Source organism: Pelodiscus sinensis, chromosome 21, assembly GCF_049634645.1.
Source record: "Pelodiscus sinensis isolate JC-2024 chromosome 21, ASM4963464v1, whole genome shotgun sequence".
In the NCBI taxonomy this organism is placed as follows: domain Eukaryota; kingdom Metazoa; phylum Chordata; order Testudines; family Trionychidae; genus Pelodiscus; species Pelodiscus sinensis.
This window is the reverse complement of record NC_134731.1, coordinates 21,894,621-21,920,883: the sequence shown is the minus strand read 5'-3', so window position 1 is coordinate 21,920,883 and position 26,263 is coordinate 21,894,621. Positions and strand designations below refer to the sequence as shown.

General features: G+C 43.3%; 1 protein-coding gene across 9 annotated transcripts in view; it reads left to right on the top strand.

Moving 5' to 3' along the window:
- The window catches only part of AUTS2 (activator of transcription and developmental regulator AUTS2), a 1,132,674-nt gene that overhangs the window by 789,302 nt on the left and 317,109 nt on the right, over positions 1 to 26,263 (top strand). For all 9 annotated transcript variants that reach the window (XM_075904276.1, XM_075904280.1, XM_075904277.1 and 6 more), the window contains one exon: positions 3,581 to 3,610. In XM_075904276.1, the coding sequence (XP_075760391.1) occupies positions 3,581 to 3,610 (30 nt within the window). The remainder of the gene's footprint in view (positions 1 to 3,580; positions 3,611 to 26,263) is intronic.

Here is a 26,263-nt window from a genome sequence, read left to right as displayed (position 1 = left end):
GACGGGTTCCTGCGCAAGAGGTCTTGCACAAGAACCGTTGCACAAGATGTTCTTGTGCAATAACCCGCCAGTGTTAGACGTTGCCCAGGAGAAGCACAGTTAGCATTACAATACAAAACACTCTGGGCCAGAAAGACACACATGTTAAGTGAACATTAAAGCTCAACACAGCATGTAAATCCTCTTGCATCTCCTGCTCTTTCCCCCCTCCCGTTCTTTCATAAAGCTTGCCTGTAACGTTCTGCTATTGAAACGGCTCTCCAGGCCTGTGGCTCTCTTTCCCTTGCTCCTTCTCAACAAAACCCCTTTATGAGGGAAATAGATGCCTTGTGTGTGTGCAGGACTCCTGGCATGTTGCAAAGTGTATTAGGAGCCAGGCTAGGCAAACGTTCAGAGCTGTTTGCTGAGTGCATTTATTGCCTTTGCATAATTTATGAGCGATAGGGTTTGACCATCATTCGTCTCTGCCAGAGGCTGGCACTCAGGGCTCTTGAGGATGGAGCTGTAAATTGGCTGGTGCGCTCCTGCTGAGCTCACGGCAAAGTCCTCGGGTCAGTGTGGGAATTTAATACCAGGAATGGAACTGTTTTCTCAGCACGCCAGGTGGGCTCCACACAGCAGAGGGGGGTTTTGGCAGACAGAGTGACTGGCCAAATCGCGAAGCTGTCAGTCACTGGGCATGTTGTGAAGGGAGCCTGCATTTTTAATCAGCCTGGCACTCGTGTTGCTTCCATAATGGACACCAGTAGGTCTCAGTCCTTCGCCATATGTTTAACTCTGGAGATGAGGTGCTTCTGGGTATAGCGGTAATTATTTGATGCAGAACTAAGCAGACCTTGAAATTAGAACTGGACTGTCAGAAGGCAGGAAGCTTAACGCTTTGATGGAAAGAACCATTCCCACGGATGCTGTTCCCCCAGCTTTCTCGTCAGCGTCTCTGGAATGCAGGTAAATGTTTTGCTGGGAAATTCAGAGGTCATGGATTACTCTCCAACTCAAAGCTGTAAGAGATTGGGGGGGAACTGGTCCTACCCAGGTATCCTTCTTTCCATCAATAATAATAATAATAATAATAAATCCTCTCCAGACCCTTGTGAACCAGGAAATCCTTTTTCCTTCACCTTTTTTTTTATTTTTTGCTTGCTCCTTGCAGTTTATGACACCGAAAATAACAGTGGAGAAGGAGCCAGTATGTGTCAATGGCTAATAGACTCTCTCCTCAGATCTAGGTAGTTGAGCGATCTTGGCTAAGTTATTTTCCCCCTCCCTGCTCCCACCTCGGTGCTTCAGTGTCGCTACTGTAAAATGGGGATAATGATGCTTCCTTTGTAAAGTGCTCTGAGGTCCAACGATGAAAAATGCTGTATGTTTTGGCATATATGCAAACCCAGGACCCTGTCCTGCAGAGACTTACATAGCTGTAGAGCCCTGCAAATCCACAGATATGTGCTTTAGATCCATGGGTATCTGCATCCACGGATTGCAATGCAGATATCCATGGCTCATTTTGTGGGTACAGATGCACATACACTACAGATCTGGCTAACTTTACACAAGGCATAGTTACACTGAACTCGGTGGAATGTCTCACATACATAACTGATTATGGGTTCAAAGTCTCGGGACAGGAGCAAGTTGAAAGGGGAAAACACCACGTTTTGCTGTCTCCTAATATGATGTTCCTCTCCCTAGTATAAAAATGCCAAATGCTACTTTTGTTAGTAACATAAACACATACTCCCTGCAAACACATAGGCCTGCAAACCGAACAAACAAACAAGTCCCACCTTGCTCTTTGTGTGAGGTTAAATTCTGAAATAAAACTCTGTCTCATCTGCCTGATCTATCTGATCTGTTTTAAAAAATATTATTCCAGTCACCAAAGTATCCAGGTGGAAGCTAGAGTTAGATAAATCATTTTTAATGAATAATTTGTTCAATGAATTTCACCTCTGTTCCTATTTGGGAATTATCTGCAGGCAGATGGCAATTTTCTCTAATTTATCCATTATTTGAAATTATTTGCCAGATAATATCTGTGAATAATTCTGAGCCAGAGCTTGGTAGTGAGCAGCGAGGTGCTGAGAAGGTAAACTGGGTGTTACAATTTATTCTCTCCCAGTAAAGAATTAGGAGAAATCTAAGGAAATTGAAAGACCACCGTTTTCACAGTTGCATTAGTGATAATAAATGTGTAAAGAATGTGATTCAGGGCATAAACCAAGGACTAAGGCCTGATCCTTTAAGATGTTTTAGTACCTAACTCCATTTGGCTTCATGCCTGGGTTAGGAAGAAACTTTCCCCAAGGTATGGGCATTGTATAATTGTCCATTGTGGCAGTCTTACTCCTTTCATGAAGCATTTGCTACTAGCCATTCTAAGAGACTGGATACTGAACCACTGCTCTGAGTTGATGAGGCAATTCCTATGTCCCCAACGCCACTGACTCTGAGCATGTCAGTAGTTCATGTAAGAATTGAACTTCTAATCTCTTCTCAACACCAATTCACCACTTGCGGGTTCATCCATTTCTAGCTCTGGTATTATTTGTGGTATTTAAAAATTGCACAACCGGAAGAGATGTTTCGCAAGATAAACAGCATGGTGTTCAGCAATGTACAGTACAGCCCTTTACATGTCTTCATCAGGCCCAGTTTAGGAGTCCAGAATATCTCCCTGAATAGAGTCTAGATACAACCTGCCCTCGGTTCCGCTTTGATTTGTCTTGAATCATCAGGATTTTTCAGTGGATCATCTGTGAGCAATGGCATCAAAGCGAGCCATCTAGTAACAGTGGAGTAAAATGGTAGATTTGTCAGGTGTATCATCTTCTGGGGCAAACGTGTTCTCATAGACTCATAGACTTTAAGGTCAGAAGGGACCATTATGATCATCTAGTCTGACCCCCTGCACAGTGCAGGCCACAGAATCTCAACCACCCCTCTTAGAATAATCCTCTCACCTATATCAAAGATATTGAAGCCTTCAAATACTTTGAAGGACCCAACATGCAGAGAGTCCTTCAGCTGTGATCTGTGCCCAATGCTACAGAGGAAGGCGAAAAACCTCCAGGGCCTCTGCCAATCTACCCTGGAGGAAAATTCCTTCCCGACCCCAAATATTTAGTGTTGTCTAAACTGTTTCCATGCCCTGCCATTGACAAAACCTTTGCAGCTGATCTGTGGGGATGCAGCTTACCTACCTTTCATCAGAAGCAGCTGATACTTTTTTCCTGCCCTGTGATTTAATTTTGGCTTCTGTCCTCATGCAACACTAGCTTCCTTGAATGTAAATTAGCCTGACTGGGGGAATAGGATATATACCGTAAATGACTTTGTGGAATCATGTTAATACTTGAATAGAAATATAAATACAAGTGTGGTGGCTTGAAATACAAATTCTGTTTGAAGGAGAGTGGGGAACACCCCCGTTATGTAATAAGTGTTTCTTTCCAAAAGAATTGCAGCCTCATTGACTGTGGGCTTCACTCATTTTGAGCGCTTTGGTCATGTCTTTTATCTCTCTTTTACTTTGGAAAGGTTTCTCTCATCCATGTTTCTTTTTCTTTTTCTATTTCAGTGCGACAGTGACAGTGATCAAGAAGAAAAGGTAAGCTGGGGCATTCGCCACTGGTACTGTTCTATGTCATTATGGGCACAGACACCACCATGCTGGATTCAGTTGTTTATATACATTTTGTTTTAGGGCCTGAGCCAACGCCCACTGTAGTCAATGGAAAGGCTGCCATTGGCTTCAGTGGGCTCTGGATCAGACACTTTAGGGATGAACTTTTCAAGTCTATGACTTGGAGGCACCGCATCCCATTCTGTGACGTATTGGCACACAATCTATGTATGTAACGCACGCACACTGCTTTGACCATTGTCCATTTGTATCGCCGCAAGGCTAACATGTCATGAACACAAGGGGAACATATTGACAAAGATCCATATTTGCACTTGTAAACGGTCATTTATCCACACTGTCGTCTGGCTGGCACGTGCAAGGTTCTGCCAACTCAAAGGGTTCATGTATTTATTTTTGAGAGTGCCTCCTTTGACACATTTAAAAACTGGGCCCTCAGGCAGAGCAATGGATTTGCTTTGTAAAGGCCCCAATGACTCCACCCTGAGAGTCTTGGGGTGGAGGGGAGGGCGTGGGAGGAAGTTGTGCTATTCGGGAACCACCGATCTATAAAGCTATTTGTTGTTCATGATGCTAGTAACTGCAGCTTTTGCATTGATATGTCTGAATTTTTTCCCTTTGATGTGAACAAATCTCTGTGTAACTTTCTTACCTGTCAAAACAAATTATCACAATGGGGGGGAAGGGGTTAAAATGTCATTTCTAGATTGAATTCTGTGACTCTTTTATATGTGTGACGGTCCTTACGGGATGACCCCAAACCTTTTCCTTTGTCAGTTTAACTGGTTTCTTCTCTTCTTTTCTTTGCTGGGCACATTTGGGGAAGCATGTGGGGAAGTCTACTCCATGTGACTCCCTCACATTATGTTGAGGAGGGTGACTAGTTCTGTGAACTGGCTCCAAGTAGACCAAGAAGAAGGAAGATGATGTCTTTACAATGACCCCATTGTGTGTCTCCACTGACACAGCAGAAAAGAATCTAAGCACGTTGTGAAATGCACAAGGAAACAACAGACCGGAGAGCTCCGATTCGGTAAAGTTGATCAGTGCTGTGTTGTTATAGGAGGAAGACAAGCAAAATTCTCTCCCCATGCCTCCAACTGCCAACTCTCTTTGGCCCTCAGCTTTTGATAATGTCCCAGAAAGGGGATTTGTTTCTTCTGTGGTTTTCATAATAATTTGTTAACTATGTTAAGATGTATTATTTACTTTGGTTTGCGGCATTTGACTCCATTAGTGATTTCCCCTCCATCGGATGGCTAATCACTGGAGTAAATCAGAGTACAATAACAGAGACATGTGGGTTTGTAATTGTTTTTTTACACAGAATAGTAACCTGCATCTTTAGATATGAAGTTCCAATGTATTACTATCCAATTCCACCTAACTTACTGATTATTCAATTCTAGGCTATTCCTTAAGTGGTAGAAGATGATAAACCTGTGTTTATCCACCATAAGTGCATTTTCCTTCCACTCTTAGGCTATGTCTACATTCACGGCGTCTTGCATGAGAAATATGCAAATGAGGCTAAGCGTGGAATATAGCCGAGCCTCATTTGCATACCTAATGAGCCGCCATTTTTGCAGAAGAGGCTCTTGCGCCAGAAGGAGCTGTCTACACTGCCCCTTCTTGCGCAAGAAAAACCCTCTTGCGCATGCTGTTATGCTCCACGATATTCCACGGATATTCCATACTTCTAATGCAAGAAGACGCGAGTGTAGACATAGCCTTAGGGTATGTCTACACTGCCATCCTAGTTTGTACTAGGGTGGCTAATGTAGGCATTCGAACTTGCAAATGAAGCCTGGGAGGAATATCGGTAGTTCGAATTAGGAGGTTTAATTCGAACTACCTAGTCCGTGCCGCGTGTAGCCGCGGGCAGGTAGTTTGAACTATGGGCATTTAAAAATGGCGCCCGCCCGCGAACATGCAAATGAAGCCTGGGATATTTAAATCCCGGGCTTCATCCGCAAGTTCGAATGCCTACATTAGCCACCCTAGTTCAAACTAGGGTGGCAGTGTAGATATACCCTTATACTTGCAGAGTTCATGTCCACCAGTTTTCCTGATGCTTTTCTTTTACAGCACTTCTGTATATAAAGGCAAACTAAGCAACTTTCATGTATGTGGGGGTTACCAATTAAGGATTATTTTTTTCATTACAATACTTGAGAGAGGCCCAAAATGACACCTTTTACTGGGGCTATGTCTAGACTGCAAATGTCTTTTGGAAGAAGCTTTTTCCGGAAGATTTCTTCCAGAAAAGCTTATTTCAAAAGAGAGTGTCCACACAGCAAAAGCACAATGAAAAAGCAATGTGCTTTTTCGAAAAATAGCATCCACATTGATTGGATGCTATCTCACATTTCAGTTGTGATTTGTCTGGATGGAGTGGCCACCAGAGCACCTGTATTATTTTCTGGAGGCCTCTTCTTTCGAAAGAACGCCTTCTTCTGCGTCCACATACGCCTTTTTCTGAGAAAGCTTTTTCAGAAAAAGGCTTCTTCCTTGTAGAAAGAGGTTTGGTGCTGTCAGAAAAACCCCTGCATTCTTTCACAAAAGAACGCAATGATAGTGTGGACGTAAGTATAGTTTTTCTGGAAAAACGGCCGTTTTTCCAGAAAAATGCTGCAGTGTAGACATATGCTGAGGCTACGTCTACACTACAAGGTTTTTGCACAAAACCGGCCATTTTTGTGCAAAAACCGGCAGAGCATCCACACCTCAAGTGCGTTTTTACGCAACTAAATCGGTAGAACAGAAGGCTTTTGCCGGTAGAGTTATTCCTCTCCCCATGAGGAATAACTCCTTTTTGCGCTACAGCTCTTGCGCAAAACGGCAGGTGTGGACGCTCCGGAGGGGTTTTTGTGCAGGAAACCTGTATCGGCAAAAACACAGGCCATCAGAGCTTTCTTGCGCTAGAGTATCCAAGCAGTGTGGACTCTCTCTTGCATAAAAGCAAATTGCTTTTGCGATGCGCTTTGAGGTCTGGATGCACTTTTGCGCAAGACGTTTTTGTGGAAGATCTCTTCCACAAAAGGCTTCTTGCACAAAACCCCTGGGCTGTATCTACACTGGGCCACTTATTCCGGAAAATCAGCCGCTTTTCCGGAATAAGCTACGAGCTGTCTACACTGGCCCTTGAATTTCCGGAAAAGCAACGATGCTCTACTGTACAAAATCAGCCGCTATTCCGGAAAAGCTACGCTGCTCCCTCTCGGGCATAAGTCCTTATTCCAGAACACTGTTCCAGAAAAGGCCCAGTAGTCTTTTCCGGAAAAAAGCCCCGATCGCGAAAGTGACGATCGGGGCTCTTTTCCAGAAAAGCGCGTCTACATTGGCCACAGATGCTTTTCCGGAAAAAGGGCTTTTCCAGAAAAGCAGCCTGTCAGTGTAGACGCTCTTTTTCCGGAAATACTTATAACGAAAACTATTCTGTTTTAAGCATTTCCGGAAATTCATGCCAGTGTAGACACAGCCCTGCAGTGTAGACCCAGCCTAAGTGTTCTGAGGACTTGTGCAGAGAAAGTTTAAAATCCAATGCTGGATCTGAACTTGGCAATTGATGGCAGTTGTCAAAGGGATGAGATTAAGCTCAGAGCCAAATGTCCCTGGTGACTGAAGGCAATTCAGATTCCAGAACCAAACCTAGCTCTGAATTGTGCAGCTCAGACCCAGGTCTGAAAAAGAGCTGCTAATGCTGTAGTATTTACTGAGCTTACTGTGCCAGCCCAGGCAGAGATCTGAGGCCTTGCTCTGCTGTTAATTTGAATTCAGCATATGTAGCCTGTTATAAAATGCAAGACATCATCATCTGAGCAGGTCAAGCATATTCAGATGAAGACAAATGGTGCTTATTTGATTTCCTTAAAATCAGGAAATGAAAAAAGTGCTCTCAGGAGAAATCATGTTCTGTCTGACTTAGATGATAGACCAACGCATGTATCCCAGATAAGAACAGGCGCTTGTCTTGCGGTTTTTATCTCTGAAGGACGGTCAGGACTGTCAGCTCGCTGACATGTGCATTATCCATGTCATTTTAAACAAAGTGACCTGTAGAAAAGTGCACTCTGCCGTGACATGATAATGTGCTGTTGGATGACAGGTAAAGTACACACTATAAAGGAGGCTGTACATTATTCCTTTGTTTAACTGACAAGCAGAAACTTCCTTCAGACAGGCAGGATCTTTTAGATCTCTTTCAATAGAACCCCTGAAGATTTTGAATCCTTGTTTAAAATAAAATAAAGATTTTTTTTTTTAAGACCAAAATATCGGTGAGAAAACCATGCAGGGCCAAGTGAGAGTACTTCACAAGGGCCTGACACTTCAGCGTGCTGACCATCTCCTGGGGGGAGCTAGCCTCCTCAGTTCTCATGGTTAACATTGAGGGCACTGAGCACCTCCAAGCATAGAGCCTTGAACCAAACTTCCTGCATCTAAGGAAAGAGCATGGGTGTCAGCTTCGAGACATGGAGTTGTCCTTTTTGTGCGGTAATTGTCAAATCATCCCTGGGTGGCCCTAGGTTAATGCCTACTGATGAATCTACAACAATTCAACACAAATTAACGTTTCCGTGAGCTATTAATTCCAAACAGGAATTGCCTCTCAGTGGGAACGGCAATCTTCTATTACAAAAGCTCATGCCCTGCTGCATCTTTCTGTACGCGGAGTCAACATTTGCCAATCAGAAATGTTAGAGGGAGGTGACTTTCTTTCACTCTTGGGACTTTTGGAGCTGATTCAGGCTAGTCTCTGTAGCTTACAAGAAATTTGTGCCCTCCAGTAAGGAGAAATGATGTTATGAAGTGTGTGTGCGCGTGCGTGTGTGTGTGTGTGTGTGTTGGAAGCAATGGCCTACAGTGCTAGGGTAAAGTCTTAAGAGCCTGGATTAAAGTCAAAAATAGCAGATCAGTCTAGTGCTTGCTTATGCAACAGAGCGTAGAAAGTTTTAAGGCGGGCAAACTCAAACATGCCCACAAATACTACAGTGAAGAAAAGAAACTTAGGGAAGAACACGGGGAATGTCCATCAACATGGGGAGACTAAGGACTGGTGGTAGAGAAGTGCTGTCCCTTCGATTACTGGTATCCTCTTTCCCCATTTGAAGATGTATCTAGCTGTGTAAATCACTGATGAGATTTGATCTCTCTTAGATGATGGCCGGGCCTTCAATTCTCCCTCCCTCACTTCTAACTGGAAGCTGCTAGAAAGAGAGGCTGTGTCTAGACTACATGCCTCTGTCGGCAGAGGCATGTAGATTAGACAGATCAGCAAAGGCAAATGAAGCCGCGATTTAAATGATCGCGGCTTCATTTACATTTACATGGCTGCCGCGCAGAGCCGACAAACAGCTGATCAGCTCTTTGTCGGTTCGCGCGCTAATCTGGACGTTCCCCCTGTCGACATCAAAGCCCTTTGTCGGCAGCCCCGTTATTCCTCGTGGAATGAGGTTTACCGGGGCTGCCGACAAAGGGCTTTGATGTCGACAGGGGGAACGTCCAGACTAGCGCGCGAGCCGACAAACAGCTGATCAGCTGTTTGTCGGCTCAGCGCGGCAGCCATGTAAATGTAAATGAAGCCGCGATCATTTAAATCGCGGCTTCATTTGCCTTTGCTGAACAAACAAATCTACATGCCTCTGCCGACAGAGGCATGTAGTTTAGACGTACCCAGACACTTTCTCTGTCTGTATCTGTCCTAGTAGGAGGCCTTTCTCAAGAGGTTTTTTTGGAAGAAGGAATATGGATATTGAATAGGGAAAAGATGCAGCCCTGCTTAGTGCTGTTGTTGCTAAGGTTGGTGTCCACCTCTGACTTGGTAAGTTTCTGGCCTGTCTAGTCTACTCACAGATCTATCCTTGACTCCTTGTGATACACGAGGTGGCAGACCAGAGCACTCTGAGTAGCCTTCCTGTTCTCTTGTTCCATATCTTCGAGAGTAGGTTGTGAGCGTGTGCAAGCCCGGCCTTTGGGAAAGGCGAAGCGAGGCGGTTGGCTTGAGCCCTGCACAGTCAGGGCCCTACACTGAGCCGTGTAGCCTTGGGCCCCACTAACTCTTTGGCCGGGCCTGTGTGCATGCACGCTTTTGTTGAGGATTGACATCAGAGTGTGGATCAATAATGTCTAAAGGCATGGCAATTGGTGTCACTTGGGGTATGTCTAGACTACATGGCTCCGTCGACGGAGCCTTGTAAACTAGTTTACCCGGCATAGGCAAAGATGCCTCGTGAAACGAGGTTTACAGGATCGGTTGGCAAAGGCTTCCCCAGCCAACAGATCCGCGTCTAGACTGCCGTGCTGTGCCGGATCAGCTGATCGTCGGCACAGCACGGCAGCCATGTTTATTTTAATGAAGTGGGGATTATTTAAATCCCCGCTTCTTTGCCTATGCTGGGTAAACTAGTTTACGTGGCTCCGTTGATGGAGCCATGTAGTCTAGACATACCCTTGATGTCCTGGGATCTCTTCAGCAAACACCACTGAGGAATCTTATTCAACCAGAAAATATGGATCTCATGAGACTTTGGGGTTTTCTCCAGTCAAAGGCCTCTCAGTCTTAGTCGGTGCACATCTCCAAAGCCCTGTGATCTACAATAAGGGCAAGCTATTGCACAATGACATATTTAAGATCAACTGTTTTCTCCTGTGATATCAAGATTTCATTTTTAAAATGATACACATGGAAATTAGTAGAAGTACAAATGAATTCATTTTGCGTAAATAAAGGGAGCATTCTAGTTGATGAAAAGACTTATTAATGGCTTAGAGACACTGAAATGAGGGCCAAACCATTGTTTTTTCTACCTTCCCTACCACTCTTCTCATAAACACTGGATTTAATTAGCCTGCTGTAAAAACTAAGAGCCATATTTGAGCTCTTTTTAATATTTTTTACTCAGTCCAGACTTGGGAAATTATCTCATTGGCCATGGGGGCAGATTTAATTGCAGAGTATAATATGTTCTTACATAAGCTAGACTATGGAAGGAAAAGGTCTACAGGATTTTTATGTAAGTTGTGTATGGAGAATGTAAGATGCTCAATCACTGAAAATCACCATAACCACGTAATTGTATATATAGCCCAATGATAACCAAGTAGTTGTGTTTTATGTTGTAGTTATTGACTCGTGATAATCTGAATTATATATGGGGCAGATAATTCAAAATCTTGTTGATTGCCCATGATGGTTATGATCCAAGGTTCATGGGAGTGTTTCCATTGACTTAAATGACATTTGGAATTGGTTTAGTATAGGGTGGGTAGGCGGGTGAGAAAGGAGTTTACCTAACTGAAGAAAAATGTCAGCTACATTTGCATAATCCCCCCTGGGGCTATGTCTAGAATACGGAGTATCCCGGAAAAACTCCGTCGTATCCAGGGAACATGTCTGCTCTTCCGACATTTTTTGCGGAAGAGCAGACGTGCTCTCTCGGAAGCCCTGTCTTCCTTGTGCCACGAGGAAGAAGGGCTCATCTGAAAGAGGAGCTTTTTCCCAAAATTTGGCCCATTGTATACGGGCCAAATTTTGGAAAATCCTTTTCTGACAAAACTATCTTTTTCCGATAAAAAGCAGCAGTCTAGACGTAGCCTGAGGAAAGAGAAGTACATAGGATCATGATGAGAGTAACATAGAGGGATCTACTCCCTGGCCACTTCAGGGCTAAATGCTATTATGTACCTTAGTCTTGCATTGGTGCTTTACTTGTCAGACTTTAGTATTTCTCTCTAGAGCCCCATTGTAGACACTACAATAACTGAAAAATCGGTTGCGGAATGTTATTTTTATGTCAGTATGTTTTTAATGATAAAGCTAACACATTTGATTACTTCTAAAACAGCTGTGAGGATGAGAATATGGTATGTGAGATGACTGATCCTGCTATGATGATTTATCATATATATTCTAGATCTACTTTTAAATTACACGTATACAATTATGTAAAATATTTGGGTAGTGTGTGTATATTTAGTATATTTTGAAGATGTCACTGCTAAATTTTCTTGTTTGCAGGCTTTGCAAAGGTATCTCAATATATTATAAAACACCTGTGGTCCAGTCTGTGCGTGTGTGTTACTATATGCGATAAATAAATGTTCCATGTTTCCTTTTTACGCCAGATCCTTATGCCTCAAAAAAGGAGGTATCTTGCGCAAAAAGGGGTTTTTGTGCAAAAAGAAAACATCCACACTGTTTGTTTTTGCGCAAAAACCCCCTACCGAAAAAATGGATCGGCAGAAAATATGCAAATGAGATCATGACTTATGCTAATGAGTCCCTCATTAGCATACTTTCTGCCACAAAAACTTGTACTGTAGACGTAGCCTAAGAGTAGGAAATGGGCCCATGCTGAAGCCTGCAGAGTCCCTGAATAAATGCAGATCCCGCCCAGACATTGTGGCAACTTTCCTGACTCCATAATGGGCCAACTTCTCTTTCCCCACAAAACGCTCCTCCAGACCTGACCTACTCATCCAGCCATGACCTGCAGCTAGTCACCTCCCTGATCCTACCTTAACCAACCCTCCCAGGCATCCCATCCCTAATGCTGTTCCTCTGTATTGTTCCCTCTTCTCCTGGAAATGGATAGAACTCAGGAATTCAATCTTTCTTTCTATTTTTTTAGGACGCTTTAAATAAATAAATAAAGACCAAGCTAATTAACTGCTTGGCACTTGGCTTCCTTATACAGGAGCTGTTGCCAGTAACAAAAGCACCATTACAAACGGATTAAATAGTGTTGAAATTGCATTACACCCATCTTGTACATTACAGATAGCTGCATTCATAAAAGAGGGATGTTCTCTTTCATCCTCAGGTTGGCAGTTGCTAATTTTTTGCCAACTACAGCGGGAGACTTGGAAACCAAATGAAGGTTGGGCTGCTTTATTCCCTCTATCAAAAAAAGGAAAAAAATGAAGCTTTCTGAGGGCAGCACTTGAATGAAGCTCTATCAATCAGTCACAGTTGCATGGCCACCGGTCCCACAGACCTAGCCCCTTAGAGCTCCTCTCTCAGTTTGGGCCGCTAAGTACCAGAGAAGTGAAAATAATATGGAATAATTGGGGCCCCCACCAAGTCCATGCATGCAAGGAATCCTCTGCATCTGAAACTTCCCCTATTACAACTACAGGCCTACACTGCAGACCCAGGTGCACTTTTGTGGCGACAGAGCTGGCTAATGGGAGGCGTGGATGGGGAGTAGTCTTGATCACACCTCCGGGCCAGCAGGAAATCCTCAGAAAGGACGGTATAAGCTTAAGCGGCATTATTTTTTTCTAGGTCGTCTCCACCATGGAGATCCAAGGAGCAGCTAGATAAGAACAGCCTTGCTGGGTCAGATCAGAGGTCCCTGTCTAGCCCATCCTGTGTTCCCACTGTGGCCAATGCCCCAGAGGGAATCAACAGAATCTATGAGGAGAGGCTGAGGGAGTTGGGTCTGTTTAGTCTGCAGAAGCGAAGAGTGAGGGGGGATTTGAGAGCAGCCTTCAACTTCCTGAAGGGAGGTTCCAAAGAGGATGGAGAGAGGCTGTTCACAGTGGTGACGGATGGCAGAACAAGGTCTCAAGTTACAGCGGGGAAGGGTCTAGGTTGGATATTAGCAGGGCTAGTGTAATCTACTTGCCCGTGGCGAGTAGATTACACCCTGGAAGAGCCGGTGCGGAGCGATCTGTGCAGAAAGATCTGTGCATGCGCAGAGCGAAGAACCACACGGCTGGCGAGCCCTGGATATTAGGAAAAATTATTTCCCTAGGAGGCTGGTGAAGCACTGGGATGGGTTCCCTAGGGAGGGAGTGGAATCTCCATCCCTAGAGGTTTTTAAGTCTCGGCTTGACAAAGCCCTGGCTGGGTTGACTTAGTTGGGATTGGTCCTGCCTTGGGCAGGGGGCTGGACTTGATGACCTCCTGAGGTCTCCCAACCCTGGGATTCTATGATTCTAAGAACAGAGAATCATCAGTGCCTCCCCTGTCACCCATTTGCAGCCTCTGACGAACAGCATCTGTTGGTAGCGCAGAGCCAACTGAGTTCCGCTGCCATGGAGAGGGTCCTGGTGGACGAAGCTGGTGATGTGGATTATGCTGGTGTCCTGTGATTCCCTTAGCTCCCACCAGGTGTGGGAATAGGTTGCACGGCCGATTTTTTTTCTGAGGCGGCAAAGCCCATCCCCCGACAGGGGCTCCGTGAGGGAATCTTGGTGAAGATGTCTTCCCTTCCAACCAGATCTCGCTGTTGTTGTTGTGCATGGTGGTTCAAAATGGCCCAGGGCTACCAGCCACGGCTGCTACTACTGCAGTGGTGGCAGCCGGAGTCCCAGGCCAGAGCCCTGCATGGCACACTCCAGAGCCCCTCATAGCATGCTCTGAGGGCTGGCTAGGGGAGGCGTGGCACGGTCTAGGTGGCCCTGAGGGCTGGCTGTCCCCAGCCCTGACCCTTCCATACAAGGCCCCGTCCCTTCCAGGAGCATGGAGCTCCCCCACTCCTTTTGCCCAGGGGCCCAGCAATTCTGTCGATCCCCCAGGGACTAAGTGATCAGTGACTGAAAAATAGTTGGTCTTAAGCAGTCCTGTTAAAGTAACAGGGTATTCCACAGGGCACAGAAACTAAAACAAGCTGGTGAGTCTAAGAGCTTGGGTCAACTGACAGGCTCATGACCGGGCTAAAAAGAGTCATGTAGACATTCCTTCCCAGGCTGGAGTCAGGGCTGTGAGATCCTGGCCAGGTTTCAAAACCTGGGTGCCAAGCTGAGTAAGAACATCTGTGCCGCGCTTCTCAGCCCCCTATCAACAAGGCCAGCTCATCTGAGCCTGACTTCCACATGGACGTTTTCGCTGTGTACAGGTATCCCTAGAGATCAAGATCCAACACGGTACCGTCTCGAAAACCTGATTCTGATCGTGGGTACTGAGCATTTTGACAGTTTGTCCCCGTATGACTTGCCCAAGGTCACGGGATTAGCCAGTGGCGGAGCTGTCCACAAAATCCCATGCTAAGCGCTTGGATTGGTATGTCCTGTCACATAGCATGCTTCATTTCATAGAGGGGTAGGGTGTTATTCTGTGAGTCTTGTGGCAAAGCTGTGATGTTTCCCATCGCAGAGCTGTATGCTGAGTATTCAGACAGGTATTGTCTTGTTTAACTATGAAAAAATGCTTCACCTGAAACTTGAGCAGTCCCCGAGACATGACATGCTCGTGATGCTCACGCAATCTCAATGCATTTCTTACTGTTTAAGGCCCATTAGGAGGCAAGATAAGGATCCTTTTTATTCATTTGATGTGCCACATAGTGGGTCCCTACAGCTATAGCGGTAATAAAATTGGAGCCAAGTGTGTTCATGTTAAAAGATTTGCCACTGAGGAGGGAAGATGGTGTTTACAGGCTTGACTAGGTGCTCTCTGGGCTGATTTTGCCATGCTGCTCTGTCAGCCCGTGATTTGTCCTGTCCTTTATCATCTTTGTCACTCGGGAGCACGTCGTCCTAGATAACGTATCACACCCACCCTCTCTCCCTTTTCTCTTTTTTGTACCCGTTTCATGTAGAAAATTTGTATTTACTTTGGGAGTGTAATTTGTTCCTCATGGATACTATGACCCTTAGCGGAGCTGGATCATGGGTTAGTTGAAGTGATATTTTCCGCTAATGGTAGTCGTACATCATTGCTGTCAGCTCGGGTTAGGAGGCAAGCACATTACAGCTCCATTTTACCTCTGCAGGCATCTGGGATTATTTGCCATAACTGAGTATGACATGACCGCACTACAGAGTGCATTAAAATTTTACTAGCTTCTCAGGCAAGTTCCTTGGCTCCAGCCTGTGCTTCAGGCAGGCATAATGATGGATACCTCTAAGGTCTTGACTTCCTGCACCAAGGATACTCAATGTCAGTGGCCCAAACAGGTTTTGCTCTCCCCAGGGCTTTAGACCATTTTCAGTCAGTTGAGTAAACAATCAAGAGCTAAATGCAAGGAGGCTGGCCTGGGTGCCACAGAAAACCTATCCTGGAATAATAATCTGCAAGTGTTCAGAAGTGTGCAATGTTGTTATTTTAAAATATTGTAACTATTATTAATATTTAAAAACATACATGCTATATGTTACATGCATCTCGATATAGTTATGGAAACACTAGCTATATGAAAACTGGACAACTAAAAATAAACACAGACCAAGAAACATACACATGTACATATTCTGTATGTGCATATAACACATCTTAAAAGTATCACATAAAATATATAATATGCGCACACATTAAAGTATATTGTGCATATGCATATTATATGCTTTAAACAGATATAGGACACAGATAGGCTGCGTCTAGTCTGGCATGATTTTGCAGAAATACTTTTAATGGAAAAGTTTTTCCGTTAAAAGTATTTCCGCAAAAGAGCGTCTATATTGGCAAGTGCCTTTGCGCAAAAGATTTGCTTTTGCACAAAAGCATCTGGGCCCAGCAAAGACGCAGTTTTGCGGAAGAAAGCTCCGGCGGCCATTTTCACCATCGGGGCTTTCTTACGCAAAAAATTCCTGTCCCTGTCTACACTGGCCCTCTTGCGCAAGTACACTTGCGCAAGAGGGCTTTTTCCCAAGTGGGAGCGTCAGAGTTCTTGCGCAAGAACACTGACAATCTTACATTAGATCATCAGTGTTCTTGTGCAAATTCTCACGGCTAGTTTAGACAGCTGGCAAGATTTTGCGCAAAAGCAACTGCCAGTCTAGACGCACCCAGCATGTATATGTATCTTTATAGGAATATATGTGTGTATGTATCTGCTTTATGTAATAAATCTATTTTGCCACTGTCTTGGTATAATATCCTAGAATACTTTGTACCTCATGTGCCCTGAAATAAATTATTAAATATGTATATTACCTGGGGCATGTGCATCTTGATGTTGATATTAATGTGCTAATATTATTGATATTTGAGTTATAGATGGAACAGATATTAATATGGAGAGAGATGTGCATGAAAGAGATTCACAAGATGGTGAAGGCTCAACATATTATTTGTTTTAAGAAAATCATGTGTCAAAGCATACGAAATACTGTATGCTTCAAGATACATTTTCTTTTCTGCAGCCCTATTTCAGCCTCCTTGTGGTATGCTTGGGCAGGTGTGTATGTGCACGCAAGATTGGAGCGGGGGGCAGGGAGGGGGGAGAGGAACGCTCTTGCTTTAAGCCACTGCAGTCTCTAGTATCTGCAGTAATGGGAGCTGAAATAGACAAATTTTAAGTTTTGCACCTGGTAAGTAAATACTGTATATCTGTGCTCCTAGTTGCCTTCTCTGCAAAGAACATGCTTGTTTCCTGTAAATGTACACAGGATGATAAAGGTAAGGGCTTTTTTTGTTTGTGTTTTGTTTCATTTTGTAAAAGGATTAAATACCCCTATGTGATTAAGCACAGTATCTGTACTGATAGTAAGATAGGATAAAAATGAAAAGGGTTATTATCACTTATGCTTTGCTATATAAACTCATCACTGTCTGGAGACAGGAAATATCACTGAATGTCTAGCTTGCATGATAAAGGATTGCACAGTACGTACACAAGAAGAGTTTTTGCAGTTTTCTCTAAGGCCACTCTCTGAGACTGGGGCTGGTCTATAGGCATGATATTTCGTTCAGGTATGATATGTTTCCTGAGCCAAATCTTACAGTGTTTACACAAGCAGAACTTCAACTGATGGAGTTTTGCTTGAGCATGGATTATAGCATTTGGCTCTTTTTTAAAATACTATACAATCCTCCGAATTACTGGTTAACAGCTGATATTGTGCTCAACGCTCTCCGAGCAGAAGACCTAATCCCAATCTTCCTGTATAAACAGAAGGACATTTAAAAAGACATGTATGTTTGCTTGCTTGCATTTTAGTCCGATGGTTTTCTTTCATAGGAATAGCAAAGCCATTTTGTGGCCATGACAGTTCAGTGAAGTGACAGCCCTAAGGGCTTGGGTTCCCCATCTACTGATCTTTCACTGTTGGCTTTCAAAGGAATATTATAGTTTTTTCTTATGGCTTCTAAATAACTCAAGATTTTTAAGAAAAAGAACACAAATGTGGATGTAATCTTTGGGAAGTAATTATCCTCCGAGTGTTTGATTTAGAGTGTGGTGGTAATTTAAAAGCACCTGCTTCCAATTGTCTGAGGCCCAGCCACTCCAAGAAATGTAGTCATTGTGGACAAACACAATTTATATATCTATTGTGTATATGTGTATACACTCATACAGAAATTCACCTCTCTATATACACACCAATATACACCTCCAAACAGACACCAACACCATGGATAGATACCTAAATGTGTTTTCCAGAAAAGATATAGATATCATTATCATATCACATCACAGTATCTCCAAACGTGAACAATTTCATATCCGTATCCAAAATGTGCAATTTGGGTTTCTTTCTTTTTACAAAGACATAAGCCCAAGATGTAAATTTTGAGGCCTGGACATGTTTGGATCCATGGAGGTTATGGATTGTTCCTTCATGACTGTTCATCACTTCATCATGTTCACAGAATGTTCATCATTCAGCTATTACCTTTATATTCACTATAGGTTATTGTATCACATCTATTTTACTATAATAAACATATATTATAAACATGCTCACAATTTGTGAATGTCTGTTTTTATATTTGAAAAGAAGAAAAAGCATTTGGGGGTTAGAGAAATGGGATGAGAAATTTCTTTAGGAAGAAAAAAATCAGTCACGGTTACAGTAATTACTTCATATTTGTAAGCGTCTTGGAGATCCGTAACACATGTAACCCTCTCAGATTTCACTCAGACATATCCACGGACGGATTGAAAACAAGGAGACAGGAAATTAAATTCATGCACCAACAAAGTGTCTGTGTGTCTGAGAGAGAGAGAGAGAGAGAGAGATTCCTTCAAGTATTGCTTGGTTTTCTGCATATTTCTCTCCATCTGGCTCAGCACTAATAAGGGCATTGTGGACTTGGAGGTGGTAAAATCTCAGATTCCAGAGATGCCCAAAGCAGTGCAGAAGTTGAGTGAAGAACATACAGTTTGAATTAATTTTGGGTTAACAGGTACCAGCAAAATAAGATCATTCAGAACTTTAAGCCATCCATCAAACCGTAGCGGTTTGGATAATATCTTGTAACACTTGTTCAGTGGAATTGATCCTCCTTCCTCCCACTGTTTCCCTCATAGTCCCCATAGACCTATCTCCCTGGCTGAATCTCTGATTCTCCTTACTCTTACAGCCTCTTTGCCTGGGGCCTGGTAGAGCAATCATTGCTAATTTGTTGAAATTGTAGAGTACCTACTCTAGTGTCGTGGACTAAACATAAGGCTGTAACCCAAGACCTCTAGTTACCTACCTCAGGCAGAGGTGTTTTGGGAATAAATTAGTTCATGTTTTAAAGACACTCAGTGAGGAGTACATTTTAAAAAGTCACTAGTTAGGAAGTAAAGATTCGGAGACAACTCTGCAATTGGTATAAATTGGCATTGTTCCACTCCAGACTCATCAATCACTATAAAGAGCTCAGCGTTTGTCATAGGGCCAGTTTTCAATTTAGACTCCAAAATAACTGGCTAGATTTTTCAAGAGCTGAGGACATTGGATGCTATACATTGGACATATCAGTTATAAGAGTAGCTGCTAGGTGCTGAACACTTAGCATAACCAAGCCTTTATTTTGAGTCCTAAATGTGGAGTTGAAATACTTTGAAAATCTGGCCCCAGTTATGGAGTATTTGAGATATTGAAAACCTGACTCTGTGTTCTTTTAAAAATCAGGATTTACATTCATATTAAATTCTAAGGAGACATCTTTGACCACTTTCAGTGGGTGTTAGACAATCATATGCAGAGGATAGCTTAGTGTTGAATTCCTAGAGATGCCTTCTTGTAATAGTAACTCCAAAATATTCAGGATTCCCATGTCCTCCCAGGAACATATCTAGGACATTTATACTTTATTAAGCAAGCTTGTTCATTCATAACAAAAGCGTTCTAATTGGGTTACATTATTAAATTAGCTGTAGCAATCAGATTGAACCAAATCATAGAGTGATAATGTAATTTTCCATGGTATCGTTTGTAGAAACCAATTGTGCTGGAAGATCCAGTAACTTATTTAATCCTGTAGAGTTTATGGTGACTTTATTTGTGATATCAAATTCCTTACATGCAGGGAAGACAGGTTACTCAGTAGTTAATGCATGGTTATGAATGCTGAATAAGTTGCAAACTGCGAACATGTGTAGAAACACTTAGCAGATTTTAGAGAAACCAGAGGATTAGTGGCAGTATAGCTGTGAGTATTGTACATCAGGTCTCAGATGAAGAGGCTGTTTTAAGGACAGACAGGACATGTTGAATTTTCAGAATGGAATTTCGCAACGCGTATTTGCTGGCAACGCATTGTGGTTGAATTGAAGTTGCCACTAAAAACACTGTATATTTAAGGGATTTAATGCATGGCTACATTCATTTGCTCTGAGCTGTCCTTTGAGTAGAATTCCTCAGTCAGAGACCAGACTGAGGACAGGGCAGTTTTTTTAAGTGTGTTTATATTTGAATCAAAAGTGGCTTTATTTGGGCAGCTTGATGTTTTAGAGGAGTGTTTCTCAAAGTGGGCCGGGGGCCCATGCCACTTTGTTTATCTAAAGGGTCCGTAGCCACGGAGCCTCACAACTCCCATTGGCTCCAGTTCACTGTTTGAAGCCAAGGGACGTGTCAGCCATATCTCTGGCTAAGCAGGAAAGTGAACTCTGGTCTCCCAAATACCAAATTGGTGCCCTAATCACTGCATCAATTGTCCTCTCATATTTATCCTGCTGTAAAGTTGATATGTGGTAATTCATGTCTCTCTCACAGGTAGTGAGTGATTGGGTCAGCGATTGTTGGTAAAGTACTTCAGACGAGAGGAGATTTAAAGTGCCAAGTCTTATCACCTCATGTCTACAATAGTTTCCCTTCATAATGTTATTTTTCGTAATGTCACTGGAATGATGGTGTAAATACAGCACAGTAAAGCAGGCAGAGGGAGAGGTAGACATGCTGGAGAGCAGGGATAGAGTCCAGAGTGACATAGACAAGTTGGAGTATTGGGCCACAAGAAATCTGATGAGGTTCACCAAGGACAAGTGTAGAGTCCTGCACTTGGGATGGAAGAATCCCAAACACTGTTACAGGCTGGGGACCGACTGGCTAAGTAGCAGTTCTGTAGAAAAGGACGTGGGGGTTACAGTGGATGAGAAGCTGGACATGAGTCAACAGTGTGCCTTTGTAGCTAAGAAGGCTAATGGCACATTAGGTTGCATTAAGGAGAGCATTGCCAGTCGATCCAGAGATGTCATTATTCCTCTTTACTTGGCTCTGGTGAGGCCACATCTGGACTAATGTGTCCAGTTCCGGGCCCCCAATTACAGGAAGGATGTGCATGAGTTGGAGAGAGTCCAGAGGAGGGCAACCAAAATGATTAGGGAGCTGGAGCATATGACCTACAAGGAGAGGCTGAGGGAGCTGGATCTATTTAGTCTGTAGAAGAGAAGAGTGAGGGGGGATTTGATAGCAGCCTTCAACTTCCTGAAGGGAGGTTCCAAAGAGGATGGAGAGAGGCTGTTCTCAGTAGTGACAGATGTCAGAACTAGGAACAATAGTCTCAAGTTGTGGTGTGAGAGGTCCAGGTTGGATATTAGGAAAAACTATTTCACTAGGAGGGTGGTGAAGTAGTGGAGTCTCCATCCCTAGAGGTGTTTAAGTCTTGGCTTGACAAAGCCCTGGCTGGGTTGATTTAATTGGGATTGGTCCTGACTAGAACAGGGGGCTGGACTTGATGGCCTTCTAAGGTTCTTCCAGCTCTATGGTTCTATGATTCTATAATACAATTTGAATAGAAAGTGCTTGGTGTTTAAGATTCACAGCTCAGTTACCAAGTCAAGGCTGATATTTTCAGTGGGGTAAATCCAGAATACTCTATTTTTCTTAGACCAACGTAGAATCAATAGAAGGTTCGCATTAAGCTTTGAGCAATCATGGCGTGTTGGTCCCCACATATGGACTGCATTGCATGATGCTTAAACCGCACTGAACCATCAGTGGGTTCATTATGATGTCCATACTAGTTATACAGCATTTCTGTCTCTCTTCCAGACTGACAGTAGTAACCCATCTGGCTGCATTTCTGTGGTAGGGATTCTGTTATTTACACTGCAGTAATACGGTTCCAGAAGAAAGACTCTCATTCATCCTAGCAAGCTGATGGCGATCTCTCGATATATATAAAAAAGTTTTTCCTGCCACGTGACAGAATGACGTCATCAGTCTCTCTGGCCACGAAAGCGGTCAGAGAGAAGGGGGGTTGGTGAGTGTGGCAAGCACAGGGCGCAGCCCCCTAGTATTTTATTATCATTAGTATTTGTTTTTGTTTATTATTTTGCTTTAAGAACATAAGGACGGCTATGCTGGATCAAAGCAAATGTCCATTTAGCCCACTATCCTGTCTTTCCCCGGTGGCCAATGCCAGGAGCTTCAGAGGGAATGTTATTTTATTACACTGGCTCTATAAGCCCCATCCAAGACCAGGTCTCTTTTGTGCTAAGCCCCATACAGCATGAGACAAGAGACAGTCCTGCCCCCAATATAAATCAACAACATACAAAGAGTGAGGAAGGAAATAGAAGCGAAGGGAAGTGAAGTGAATGCTCAAGGTCTCTTAGCAAGTCAGTGACAGATCTGGGAGTAGAACTGAGGTGTTTGAGTCATGGACCATGGCCTTATTCACAGTTTTCTTTTCAGATAATTCATGTTCCCTATCTCTGGGTGTGTCTAGACTACAGGATTTTGTTGACAAAAGTGGACTTTTGTCGACAAAACTATACCTGCGTCCACACTACCGCTGAGTTCTGTCGACATAACGTTGACAGAACTCAGAAGTTTTGTTGACGCTGGTAAACCTCATTTTACGAGGCATAACGCCTTCTGTCGACAGAGTTTCTGTCGACAGAAGGTGTTATTGCATGTAAACTGTCCTTTGCGTCCACACTACCATGTCGACAAAGCAGCTTGCTTTGTCAACAGAACTGAATGTAGTCTAGACGCTCTTTGTCGACAGAAGTTTTGTCGACAGTATCTGTCGACAGAAGCCTGTAGTCTAGACGTACCCTCTAAGCCTAACAATAGCTAACTAACTAACTAACTAAATACATGAGTGGTTACAAAACTCAGGAAATTCAGAGTTCTCACTAGTCAGTCTCAATAGTTCAGGTGTGCCCAGCAATGCATCTGTGCAGGTACAGTATTTCCATATCGAGGGCCTGCATCTGCCTGATCTCAGTTACTGCAATGTTAATCCAGACCTGCTCCTGATCAAGTCAATGCACTTACACCACATACAAAATGGTGTCCATGATGTCAGATTCCAGCCTAATATCTGATTCAATACACTGGCACAATGAGAAAACACTAAGGCTGTGTCTAGACTGGCAAATTTTTCCGCAAAATCATCTGCTTTTGCAGAAAAACTTGCCAGCTGTCTACACTGGCTGCTTGAATTTCCGGAAAAGCACTGACGATCTCATGTAAGATCGTCAGTGCTTTTCCGGAAATATTATGCTGCTCCCGTTCAGGAAAAAGTCCTTTTTCTGAAAGACTTTTGCGCAAAAGGGCCAGTGTAGACAGCACAGTACTGTTTTCCGCAAAAAAGCCCCGATCGCGAAAATGGCGATCGGGGCTTTTTTGCGGAAAAGCGCGTTTAGTTTGGCCACGGACGCTTTTCCACAAAAAGTGCTTTTGCGGAAAAGCATCCTGCCAATCTAGATGCGCTTTTCCGAAAATGCTTTTAACGGAAAAGTTTTCCGTTAAAAGCATTTTCGGAAAATCATGCCAGTGTAGACGTAGCCAAAGAGTGTACTGACAGTTTTAACTCCGAATGCTTTTCTTAGATGGTGTGTTAAACATGACACACCATTTTTAAGACTCTTTTCTCTATGTGTGATTTATGTGGATGGTAGTAAAATACTTATTTAAATTAACGTGTATCTTTAAGTACGTTTTATGCTTGTTTTTGTGAAAGGGAAATCTTACTAAGAGCTTTCAGTTAGCAGCTTTGGCAAATGATTATAGATTCCTTTGCCACTTGCTGTGATAACATTAATCAGCATGAACTCGCTGGCTACTAATGCAGATGTCATATATAATTCAGTGGAAATTCTATTGTAATTTAACATTAATTAATGCCCACTTATTGCTAAGTGTTAAATGATACCCAAGCAGCCAGATTCCTTAAGCCAAATGGAAATAAGTATGACTACCTACAGGCATTGGGAAGAATACTTAAGGCAAGTAAAAAGCCATATATGCCTTTTGAAAATGGCAGGATAAGCTCTTTGGATTGAATGCAGGGCTGGATAGCCCCAGCTGATATAATTTGACATAGCTCCATTGATCTCAGTGGAGCTACTTCCGTTTATTTTACCGGAGAATAGACCATGGCATTGCATCTGAGAGGAAATGTCCATATCTAAAAACGATATGAACTGAGCCCTTGGGTAGCCACCCAGGAGAGATTCAAATGCTTCCCAGCTGATTAGCAGAGTGTCCAAAGCACCCACAGCCAGCAGCATGTGTTTCCACTGATGGTGCACATCTGCACATGCCTAGTGCACATAATAAAATTTATCCTGCACTTGTATGGATAAAATTAGAGGGAACATTGCTATATGCCAGCTCAATGCCTTTCATGCTCTTCCTGCAGCTCCTCCTTCAGATTCCCCCCAAAAAATTTCATTTCCCCCAAGGCCACAAATCCCATCTCTTTCATGGCTCTGATTCTCATTCAATTCTAATGCATCTTCTTTTCTCCCTTTCATTCTCCATCTTTACCTTTCGGACAGTAAACGGGCCAGTTCAGGAGCTAGTAGAACTTCCAGTCTCTCTACTGGTCCTGAGTTTCTGAATGCAGATCTCATACCATTTCCCATGTTTGTTGGGCCATAGGTTGAGATGCATAAGGAGAATGGGAAAGCAACTTGGAACAGGCTACACATTAGTGCTGGGTTTTATGATGCTTTCTGAAAAGCACTTTGGGAGGGTTTATTTGAGCTGACCAATGGCAAAACCCATGAATAGGGGAAATCTGACATTCTCTAATTCAATGGCACATTTTCTCTGCAATAGGAAAGACAGGGAAAAAAGAACTGAAAAAAATAAAGCAAGTCAACATTTATTTGTGGGGATATTTCCAGGTTTAATCTGATGTATATATTCCAATGGTTAGGAGGAACCTTTTTCTGATTGGATGTCATCATAGAAGGCTCCCTGGGATTATTCCCCAGTGTGCTGTTTATGCCACTGACACCCCCTTTCTTGCTCTCTTGGGCTCCCCAAGACCTTTCCCTGCTGGGCCAGATTCTCTGGTCTTCCTCAAACAAGGCACAGAGTTGGGGTAAACATCCCCCATTCCAAAGAGCAATGCAGACACTGAACCACTACAGATTTGGGTGAATGCAGTTCTAGGGCACAGCACCCAGGAAACCAACCCTCAAAAGGGATCAAGACCCCAAATAAATCCGTATTCTCTGAGTAAAAGTTTTACACAAAAAAAGCTCATAAAGATGTTTGCTCTCCTTGTCAATGGAAGAGAGATATGCACACTGGTCATTCTCCCCACGTAACAGTGCAGTGGGCCTGATAGTAAACAAAAATGATTTTATTAAGTATAAACAGTAGGATTTAAGTGGTTGCAAGTGAAAACAGACAGATCAAAGTAAGTTGCTGAGCAAGAATGAAAAGAAACTGCATAGCAAGTTCTAATTTACTAAAAAACTTATTGCAAGGAGATTCTTACCCTAAATAGCTGTTCTTGTTCTAAGCATAATCTTCAGTTCAGAGACAACTTCTTTTATATTGACCTGGATTCCCAGCCCTCTTTGGAGTGTCATACCAGCCAAAGACAAAGGGCTGATAACTTCCTCCTGTTTAAATAATTCTATTCTCCAGGGTCGGAACCTTTTGTTCTATTTTCTCCATTCCATGGAAAAATACCTGGGTCAAAATGGAATTCCAATACCAGGTGGTATGGTCACCTTTCTTACTAGTCCAATCATGTTTGGACTTACAGGACAAACAATGCTGTTTACAAGTCATTAAGTAGATCGCCATATCATTAAGGCTTCGGGGGGAGGGGAGCGGGAAGAGGGAATGGCTCTCATTAGAATGATAGAATCTTAGAATCCTAGGGTTGGAAGAGACCATAGGAAGTCATTGAGCCCAGCCCCCTGCTAAATGTCGGACCAACCCCAACTAAATCATCTTAGCCAGGACTTTGTCAGGCCAGGACTTAAAAACCTATAGGTAACCCATTCCAGGTTACCACCTCCCCAGGTAACCCATTCCAGTACTTCTCTACCCTCCGAATAAAATAGTTTTTCCTAATATCCAACCTAGATCTTGTCCCCTGCCATTTGAGACCATTGCTCCTTGTTCTGCCATCCGTCACTTCTGAGAATAGTCTCTCTCCATCCTCTTTGGAACCTCCCTTCAGGGTGCTATCAAATCCCCTCTCACTCTTCTCTTCTGTAGACTAAATAAGCCCAAATCCCTCAGCCTCTCCTC